Raw genomic sequence first — 11237 nt, forward strand, 5'->3', positions numbered from 1 at the left:
ATAAACACTCATTTCACCTCTAAAATTCTTGATTTGTTATCTACTTTTTACCAATGTTTTCAAAAACTAAACCAAAATTTGAAAATTAATCAAAACATAGTTTATAAAAACTTATTTTTGTTTTTGAAATTTTGCTAAGAATTCAACTCTTGTACTAAAGAAATATGCAAATCATTGCAAGAAATTGATTGAAAATAGACTTAATTTTCAAAATTAAAAAAAAAATGAAATAATTACCAAAAACGAGAGGACTAATAACCATTTGATTTCCATGACTTTTCTATCATTGATCAATAATTTGAAAAAGGAAATTGAAGCAATACCAAATTACACTCTTTTTAGAGTGCAGAGAGTTGATAGAAATTGGTACATGAGTCTAGATTTATTATAACTCGATCTATGGAGTGGACAAATTTTTTATTGAGAGAAAAAAAGATGAAAGATCTGACTGATAAAACAAACACCATACTAAAAAAAATTGAAAAATTAGAAAAGACACGAAAAAAAAGTTTCTAAATACAAAAATAAATATTAGTCCTAACAAAATAAGTTATGATGATAAAATATTTGAATCTCAAAAAAATATTTTAAAGATATTAAAAAAGAGAAATGTAAGATTAATTTGTAAATTGCATCATTTTCTAAAATTTTTCTTGAAAACATATACATAGATATCTTTCAACCTATGATTAATATGCCGAGGGTTAATGAGCAACTTTTTATTGATTCAATAAAAAAAATTACTAAATCCATTACTAATAATGAAGCAAATTAAAAAAGAATTGATAAAAGAAATCAAAGTCTAATTCATTTATTTTAACGATCAAAAAGTTACTTTCCAATATTAATAATAAAAATGGAAAGGTCTTTGGGGACAACCAAAAAAAGAAGATGTGGTTTTCAAATTTAGTGGAAGGGTTGTCGTGCATTGGGAAGCTCGTCGACATAGTCGCCTCTTTCAAACACAGCTGCAGCACCCATTCCTGAGCCTGCATACATACACAATGGATTGTAATCCAAAGTCAATTAACTCGACTTGACCCGAGGACCCGACCGACCCAATTGCTGAGGACGATTTAAGGTCATATGTCTAAATTCTCACTCCACTAAAACTAAAAGGGCAGATCTTAGAGTGAGAGGTACATACCTACGCACATGGAGATGACCCCAAATCGGCAGTCCCTTCCACGACGCTTCATTTCACTCAAGAGCGTCGCCACACAACGAGCACCTGACACCGAATAAAGGAGAAAATGCATTTAACATCATCACCATACTTACGCCATGATTCTGTTTTCTTTCCATTGGACCAACTCATACCAATTCGAGCCCTGGTAGATAAAAGTATCAATTACCTTTCACGAGTTTAAAGGTTCCATTTTCCACCTCATTATTTATTGGAAAAAGAGAAACTCATCATTTTCATTATAAATGTTTTAGTGTTACAATGACCTGAAAAGCCTAAGGGTAGTTTAGGTGACGAAAGTTTACAACCTAAACATTTCCAAGGACACCTCATTCCAACTAAGGTTTAAATTGTTGATGTAGATAGAAAAATTGAGGTCTTAATTTTACAGAAACTTGGATGGAAACATCGAAACAACGATTTCAATGAGTATTTTTGGAAAAATTATTAAAAAAATAAATAAATTTGATAGTTAGTAAATAAAACATATAATGATTTTTAAACAAGTTAACATGTCTATTATTTATATTATATTTACATTAGTAACACTTATTTGCTTATTTTTTATGTTTCGTAAATTTTTGTACGATATACTGGAAATTTCGATTCATCACTCGTGTCGATACCAAACCCATGAAAATATGGAAATATTGATATGTTAGACGGAAATTAATACTATAATTCCAATCCAACTTGCAACCTAAAGCATTGACCATCACCATAGTTGTCATGATTCAATTTTCTTAGTAGCCATTAGACCAACTCATTGCCAAATCGGGCACAACTCAGATGATAAAGTACCAATTACCTTGTTCCACCTCACTAATGATTGAACTAAGAAAAGGAATTTTGCCATTGTCATTGCAAATCTTCGGGGTGTTCCGATAAAATCCTAAAAGCCTAATCAACCCAAATGGATTGGGTTATCTCCAAATAAATTGAAAATTTAGGGGTTGAGTTAATTTATAAGTTTAAACAAGGTTGTTTTGGTGACAAAAAGTTTACGACCGAAATATTTGGATGGGCCTAAAGGATACCCATTCCAACCCAATTCAACCTACAAACACCTTTGGTCGTTTCAATAGGGTTTAATTAACGAAACCTTCCATTAGGTAATAAACAAAGAAGGACATAGAGATGAAGATGAAGATAAAAAATAGAAAGATGGAGTATGAAAGATTACCAGTTGCGCCCAAAGGATGGCCCAGAGCCATTGCACCGCCGTTAACATTCACCTTTTCAGTATCAAGCTTTAGTTCCTTACAGCAATAAACATACTGAGATGCAAATGCCTGCCAAACCCAAAAGTTGTATTCATATTAAAATAAAATAAAACTAAAAATAATGATAAACCAGTTTTTGAGTTACTAAAATTTATATACAATTTTGACAATATTTTCTAAAGAGAATTAAGAAATGGGAAGGTTGTCCCCAACACATTCATTTCTTTGACCAAAAAAAAAAGAAAGTTATTTATCAAACAAGCCATAAAAATTTGATTCTTCTCTATATCGTTCCAATTTTATCAAATGTCCCCAAAGGGACCGTAAAACATTTGATTCTTATTTTCCTTTTCCTAATCATTGAGAAAGAATGAAACGTAAAATTACCTCATTAATTTCAAAAAGGTCGATATCTTGGAGAGTAAGACCAGCAGATTTGACAGCTGCAGGTATTGCAACAGCTGGTCCAATGCCCATTACTGCTGGATCCACACCAACTACTGAAAAACTCCTGCACACACACATATATATATATATTAAAAAAATCAGCTCCAAAATATAGGCAAAATTTTTAGTACTGCAAACTATGAAGTACCTGCTCTCTGTGCTCATTATTATAAAATGATGCTTAAGTGGTTAATAATCAAGTGTAATAGTATGATGACAGTACCAGAATTTTCTCTAAAACATACCCTTCCTTTCTATCATTCTTCTGGGACTCGTAAGTTCATTTTTATCTTAAGAAGTAAACATAAATGTCGTTCTCTCTTTATGATATAAAATTAGCATATTTTTTTTCACTTAAATAATTTGTTCGAACCTATGCATAATGTTGTCACTAACAACTTAGATGAAATGACGAAAACGCATTTTTCATGAAAATAGAAATCATCATATCAAAAATCTAAAATGTAGATCGAAAATATAGTAAAAAATAAATATCATGCTTGGATTTCAATCATAGTTCGTTCCATTTGAAGATTGATATTCCCATTCTTTATACTTCTTCAAATGAAAAAGATCTGATACGAGGGGTGGAACATGAAAATATTTCTTCAGCATTCAATCAATTTGAATGAACTCGCTTGTAGGTTTAATAATTCTAAGAGAATGGACGTACCTGAAGACACCAAGAATAGGAAGTCCCTTCTGGATAGCTAAGCTTCTTTTCATGAGGAGGACTGCAGCAGCTCCGTCACTAACTTGACTAGAGTTCCCTATAGAAAGAGCATTGATTTAAGCCATAATCCTGATGTTGACAAACATAATACCAGATCAAATTGTATGAAAGTAAAAACCTGCTGTTGTGCAGCCGTCTTTTTTGAATGCTGGCTTCAGCTTTGCCAGAACTTCCATGTTTGTGCTTGGCCGTATGCCATCATCCACAGAAACAATCACGGGCTTCGCGACACCAGATTTTGGGTCGATGATCTTTGGAGTATTGTGAAGAGTTTGTAAGTGACCAAGAAACAAAATGAATGCACAAATTTTGCCCAATATTATCAAAGAAGTCATTCTGCAATTACCTTTGTGGAAACAGGGATGATCTCATCTTTGAATTTACCAGATGCACTAGCTGCAGCAGCACGCCGATGTGATTCAACCTGTTGAAATCACTCCTATGTCAAATTATCACTAATGTTTAAGTTCAAAATGGTCCTGTTAACCAACGATAGATTCTATTTTCCACATGTCCCCTCAGAGTCTTATGGTAAATGCAAGCCTTTACGATGTTAAGTGGGGGAACTTCAAAGTATTGCTAATTCAAGATGAAATCATTTTCTAATAAATGAACGAAAAAAAAATTAAATACAAAAAAAGTTGTTAAGAAATACTGTCAAGGTTTCATGACAAGTTCTTATTGCTGATAAAAACAGAATATTTAATGCGTAATGATTATTAAAGTTAAAATGGTGAGTTATTGTTTATAGCATATAAATTTAAAAAAAAAAAAAAAAAAACATTTAGAAAATGTTGTTTTTGAACTGTTGAGTTTAGTTTCGCTAAGTGCACTCAATTTTATCAATAGACCAAAGTTAAGTGCAGTGAACTTACAGCAGCTTGATCTTGCTCTTCCCTAGTCACACCATAGTGTTGGGCAACATTTTCAGAAGTGATGCCCATAGGAAGCATACAATCTCGAGCTTGTCGAACGGCATTTACCTGTCAACCACTCTTACCAGTTAAAACTTAAAGACAAGGTAAATCAGATCAATCAAGTAAATTGAAGGTTTAAAAGGTAAGTATACATTGGGATTGTCGCTAATAGGAAATTCAATGTCATTAATACTCATGCACTCCAAACCAGCTCCAATACCTACATTGCAAGACAGATCTTGTTAAGGTAAAAAACTCAACCAATGTTCTAATTTATTTTCCTTTTTTCCCCCAATTCGGGTTTCTTGAATTCAACTGTCCTCACCAATATCATAGTATCCAACTTTAATGGAAGCAGCAACATCAGCAACCGCTTGAAGGCTTGATGAGCACTGTCGGTTGACAGTTCTTAAGCTTACCATATCTGATGCAAAAAAATATAAAACATCCAAATTGTAAGCCAAATGGTTGTGGAAGATGTGATTTGGGGCTCACAAAACCCATAAAGATAAAACTATCCCTCTATTAATCGTTCACTTTTATAACATACATAACTCTCATGATTTCAAAGATTGGTTAATTGGTAAAGCACTCCAAGTTTGGGTCAAAACTTAAAAGAGGAACTGAAAATGTTTCTATGGGATACAAAAACACAAGAAGGTGAAACATTATATCATACCAGGGAAGCCAGCACAGAATGCAGCCATCCTGCATTCTGAGGCTCTTATAGAGCCAGGAGCCAAAACTGTGCCAACTACTATATCACCAACTTCACTCGGATTCAACTTTGTTTTCTCAATCACAGCCTGCATCAACAATCAATACTTTTTAGAGAATCTTGAACATAATTTTTTTAAAGAGAGAATCTATAAACATAATCAGAAGAAACAAAGTTTGATTAAGAAGTTGGCTGAATATTTAATGAGTCTTTACTTTCGTCACTAATCATTTTAATTTCTATCCTTAATGGGTTACTATTATTTTAGTAATCAAGCTCTCTTTGTCATAAGACATTGAAATTCATTAAGAAAATGATGGTGTAACATCAAAATACATTTTGCAATTAAAACGGGAATACCTAAAGGTAATGTAATTCATTGAAACACACATGCCCATCCATAAATGAAATTAATTTGTGGGGATCAAAATAACATTATGGAGGATTAGAAATGGTGACAACAACTAACAACCACAGTGCTTAACTTCAGTAATTGGCATAGATTCCATTAATTAAGGTCAGAAGTTCGATCCCCATCCCAAAATTATTCTACTAAAAATTTAAATAAAGAAAGAAATGGAGCATTTTCAAATTTCACACATTGAGAAAAGTTCATTGTCTTGAAGTGCTTAATTAGACAAAAGTCGTATATATAAAGAGAGAGAGAATAATAATTGCTCATGAGTGTGAGTACAAATCTTACTATGGAAATCACCATTCAAAATTTGACAGCTTCATCAAAATTTTAATGGTGGTTAGTAGGAGATTCCTAGTGACTAATGAGGATGTAAGCTTAATGAGAAATAACACATTAATCATAACTTCAAAACAGAATAATGAATTAATCATACCTTTAAAACAGATGCAAGAAGATCCTCCGCAGGAGTATCCTTGAAACCCCCTTTCTTTGCTCTGCAAATTGCTGTACGATATGCTCTGTTTTCCAAATTTTTAGTTTTTTTTAGCAAAAGATTGACAAAAAGCTAACTAAGCAACAATGAACCGAAAAGAAGAAAAAGAACTTACGCTACAATGACAATATCGTCCCCAAAAGCAGCAGTTCTATGGTAAGAATTTGAAGCACTTTCTCCAGCAGCACACACCGAAGTCTATCCATACCCCAGCAAAAACAAGTTAAAGAGAACACTCAATTAGCAAAATGCAAAAGTAAAGAAGAAAATCAAGAAGAACCCAGTTCAGAAACGAAATAAAAACCTAGCATGAACATCTAGGAATCATAAACAGAGGAACTAAAAAATGGGTATCGAGACATACAGAAAGCGAAGCAGATCCAGAAGTAGAAGAACTGGGTTGCAAATGTTGAAGAAGAACCCTCTGCCTGTTAAGTGCCTTCTCCATTTTTATCCCTCTTCTCCTCTACAATGGCAATGCTAATGGATTCGATTCCAAATTCTTGGAAGTTGAAAGAAGAGGAATCTGGTGAATAAATAGAAGGGGAAGAAAATGAATTGAAATTATGCTCAACTTTACACATAATTTCTGTAAGAAGACGCCAAAGTTTCGAAGAAAAGTCCGTGAAAATCGTGGGAAATTGGCCTTTTGATGGCATCAGGATCATCACAGCCATCAAAGTGGGTAGTTACGTTCTATTTTACTTATTTATTTATTATTCTTAAAAAAAAAAAAGAAAATTGGAGATGGGGTAGTTACGTTTGAACACTAACGTGGAGGTTGTTAGAATGAAATAAGAAAAATCTTTGTATTCTACCCATTATCTATCTTTATACATTATATCAAATTGTTAAATAATAATTTGTCATATGATATATTTTATTTTTTACTTTTAAAATATTTTAATATTTTTTTTAAATATGAATAGTGAAAAAGAATGCACAAAAATAGGTGACGCTCGAATGCACTAAAATATTATTCATGAAATAATTTGTGGACCAAAATAATTTTTTTAATACTATTTAGATGGAATAATACAAGTCACGATTACTTTGGCTGAATTACAAAGATATTGGTATGGCATGTAATAAATAGAATGGATATGTGATTAAATTTTATTTTTGTTAGAACAATTCAATATCTTTATTTACCTATTTATTTTTGTTCATGTTCGAATTTCTATCCTTGCATTTGTTGTAATCAAATAAAATGATAATAATGGGTAAGACGTTTGTGATGTTCTTAATTGTCAATGGTTTTGAGATACTTGATTTTCTACCTTACGTTCGGAGAATTTAAATAAAGAATATTTCGACTAATTGTCAACAATTTTTTTTTTGGAGCTGGTAGATCTATATAAGTTAATTGAATTAATTTAAATTACAAATTTGAACCCATTAAAAGAAAAAGAAAAGAAAAGAAAGAAAAGAAAAGCTAAACAATGTAGACCTTGTTTGATAACGATTTAATTTCATTATTATTTTATTTTGAAAACGAAGATTGTTAACGTTGTTATCATATTTTGATTTGTTTATTTTGTTATTTACTTTTTATGACTCTTTTTCTAAAACCACATCAATTTTGAAAGACTAAAAAAAAAGTAGCTTTTAAATAATTGTTTTCTTCTTTAAAAGTTGGCTAAGACTTCAAATGTTTAATAAGAAAAGATGATAATATGGTAAAGATATTCTAAGAAAAACAAGCACAATTTAAAAAAAAAAAAAAAAAAATTAGGGCTCCGATTAGTAACAATTTCTTTAGTTTTCTATTTTTTTTTTAAACATATGCATGTTTTGTCCCCAATTTTTTAATTATAATTTTCTTCTTTGTTCAATAAACATTTGAATTATTAGTCAAGTTCTAAAACAACATAAAAATTTTGAAATAGATTTTCTTTTTGTTTAGTTTTTAAATTTTGGATTGATTTGCACAATGTGGACTGTTATTAGATGGGGTGGCCAAAGAACATTAAAGCAGTGTTTTGGGCCACCAACTTTAATTTGGTGAATGGGTCATTATAGTCCACTCCTTGTTTGAGGCACCAAGTATAATATTTGGTGTTTTCAACTATTATAACCTACAATTAATTTCACTATTACTATTTTAAATCACTATTTGTTACAATGTTTACTATTTGTTATAGTGTGTACTATTTTCATTCATTATCTATTTCCTTCTTTGATACTGTGAATTATTTCCTACCTAAACTAAAATAATATGCACCTCAGCCACAGACTATTATAACCAATACCAAAATAGTCTACCCTTAAACACTATTATAACTTACAAACTATTATAACCTACTGATTATAATTACCAATTCAGCGCCCTAAATGCCTCTAAGTGGGCCAAAACATTTTTCTTGTTCGTGGAAAGTCCACACTTCTTCTTTTTTAATACAACAAACAGAAACAAAAGAGCTCAAAGAAACAATGAATTGAAAAGAATGATTAATACAAAGAATAACAACTTATATTATGATTAAAGACTTGTTTAAAGAAGTTGAAACCAATGTTGTCTGTTAGACGTATTTAAATAATAATACGTTAATTAAAGTATGAGCTATGTATGTGGATTAATATTTTATCACATTGGGTTATTTTATTAGATTGAGTCCTATTATATAATCTAATTAATTAAAACTCTAGATTCCTAATTGAGGATGGATTTAGTGGGTACAAACACATTCCTAGTTAATTAGGATTTAATGGGAACTCTAATTGAACTAGTATATAAAGAGACCTTAAGTCCCCAATATACCAAAACAATAAGCGCTTAATCTTTCTTGAATCTCATCTAGAGAGACCTCACTAATGGCATTTAAAATTTTGGTTGAGGAAGACAATAACCACCTTATAGCTATCATCATTCTTTCAATGGAATCCGTTGTATTATTTATTCTTCACAATTAGAGACGAATGATCCTAGATTAATATAGATTATAAGGAATTTTGTCTAACAAGTAGTATCAAAGCATGAATTTCATGTTAGATTTCGGGTTTTTTTTAATCCTTTACCAATGTTTTTTTTCAATTATTCGGTAAAAAAGTTTTATATTTGCATAATAGATGTTTTCGGTTTTTGGCATCATAGATTTACAATTTAATGTCGATATGATCATTGTTCAAGCTCGTTATTTTGGGCAAATTGTTTGTAAATTGAGTTTTGTAAGTTATTGTTGTTTGTCGTAATTTTTTGTTGTGAAAAAAGGCTCAAAATAGAGGTGAAAAACGAAATTCAAAGTGCAGACTCGAAGGGTTCTGTGTAGGGTGATATTGTCATCATATTTTATGCATCATTACTAATTGTCATTGTTCATGCGTAATGGATTCCTCTGGAACTAAAAATGTTTTTCTTAGATGTAATTGTTGCAGAAGTTAGTCGAAAATTGGGATATTTTGGAGCCCTAACTAGGGTTAAAGAGGTTTTATTCCACAAATTCAGTAAATACAAATTTGATTGATAATTTGGTCAATTTAAATTTAATTGTGATTGATAATTTTTGGTGATCTCCCATTATATACAATAATATATTTAAGATTACTATATTATTGTGTCTTATATTTTTTATTGGATTGGTCAAAATAATATGTTACTAAAGTAGCATATGTTATCTATTAATCCATATGAAGATTGTTGTGTCGTGAATAAAGCTACTGCCTTGAAAGCAAGAACAATGCCACTTGGGTGCTATATCACAAAAAGCCAGTTGATCCCCAAGGTTCACACAACGCCTGGACTCTGATGTGCACTTGTCGAAGAACTTATTAGAATCGATATGAAAATTAGCTTAGAAACGGTGAAGGAGGGCAACAGACAGCAGAATAGATTTGTGAAGAAGAAGAAATTAGGGTTTTTCGGTAATCTTTTTGATAAAAATTTAATATGATTAGTAGTAAAAAGTTATTTCTTTTTAGAGAAAGTGTGGTTATCCAAATCCGAACTCGCATGAACGTGCGACGGAGGGGACGTGCGCGTGTGGTGAAAGGGTTATACATCCACCACCATCACACTTTAGAAGCTCCCTTGCAAGCATTTATATATATTCCCACTTGCCAAACTTAAGTCTTCTAATATGGGAGAACTTCTACCTCTTTTCTCTCAAAAATACTTTTTCCTTTTGCCATGGGCCAAAAGCCTAAAGTTATTTACAACATTATCTAGATTAGTTTATTTCTAAAATATAAGATGTGCATATTCATGGATTTATGTAGATAATTACTGGCCCAAAAGAAGATAATTATTTGGCCAAATTGTTGGTATGCATGTGGTAATGAGTATGTGACAGCTTATAAAGATTGCTCATGTGAAAAATAGTTGGTCCAAAGAAAAACTATTTTTGACAGAGTTTATTGGTAGTGCTTTGATTACTACATTGAAAGTACCATTTACAATTGGTTTTTCTACCCAAAGGCTAGACATTAATGTTGTGCCAGGTATCTTGTTAAAGAGGCACACCATATATGTGAAATTATTTTGTCATATTTTAATTGTGAGTATATGTTTCGTAATAGATGGATAAGACTGGGTACCTTATCCTACTGACACTATGGATACGGCTCGCTTGTAGTTGTTAAAAAGTATTGTAAAGTACTACAAATAATCTGATTCTGATCATTCATATGGAGATATGTGAGCGGGAGTATCCTATACAAAGAGTTTGTATAAGACCAGACCATGAAATGAATAGTCTCATTATATAACGTCGTTAATAATAGATACTTACATTTCACCAGGATGACCAAATGACATGACCTGAATTTTGAGTGAGTTGTGAGTTTTTGCCTATGAAGGCGATTCTTTGATTTTCCTGGGTGAGAGTGGCTAGTTTGCCAACTCAATATGCCTACCATTTTGGGGATTCGTCTGATTGGAAAGCTGGGAACACAGCTATATAAGATGGAATTTACTCCTTTCCTGATGTCGGGGTAAGTAGATAAATTACTCCCTTAAGGACTGATTCCGGGTTTAAACAATGTGGCGCCACACTCTCTCTTAGCCCGAAAGGGGCTTGGTCATAGTTGGACTATGACTTATTGTTCATTAGAGAGATCAGTGGTACTTAAGAAGTATAGGGGAAAAATGGTAATTTTGGTCTAGT

General features: G+C 31.7%; 1 protein-coding gene across 1 annotated transcript; it reads right to left on the bottom strand.

Moving 5' to 3' along the window:
- Nucleotides 1-782: 782 nt before the first annotated feature.
- LOC120077856 (3-ketoacyl CoA thiolase 1, peroxisomal) lies at nt 783-6715 on the bottom strand. Its single transcript, XM_039031936.1, has 14 exons — nt 6500-6715; nt 6251-6333; nt 6076-6160; nt 5186-5312; nt 4832-4930; nt 4659-4726; nt 4465-4572; nt 3936-4013; nt 3708-3840; nt 3530-3626; nt 2797-2920; nt 2370-2478; nt 1148-1231; nt 783-989 (listed from the first exon to the last, which is right to left on the bottom strand). The coding sequence occupies exons 1-14, from the start codon at nt 6581-6583 to the stop codon at nt 907-909; spliced, it is 1362 nt and encodes a 453-aa protein (XP_038887864.1). The 5' UTR covers nt 6584-6715; the 3' UTR covers nt 783-906.
- Nucleotides 6716-11237: the final 4522 nt, after the last annotated feature.

Source organism: Benincasa hispida, chromosome 5, assembly GCF_009727055.1.
Source record: "Benincasa hispida cultivar B227 chromosome 5, ASM972705v1, whole genome shotgun sequence".
In the NCBI taxonomy this organism is placed as follows: domain Eukaryota; kingdom Viridiplantae; phylum Streptophyta; class Magnoliopsida; order Cucurbitales; family Cucurbitaceae; genus Benincasa; species Benincasa hispida.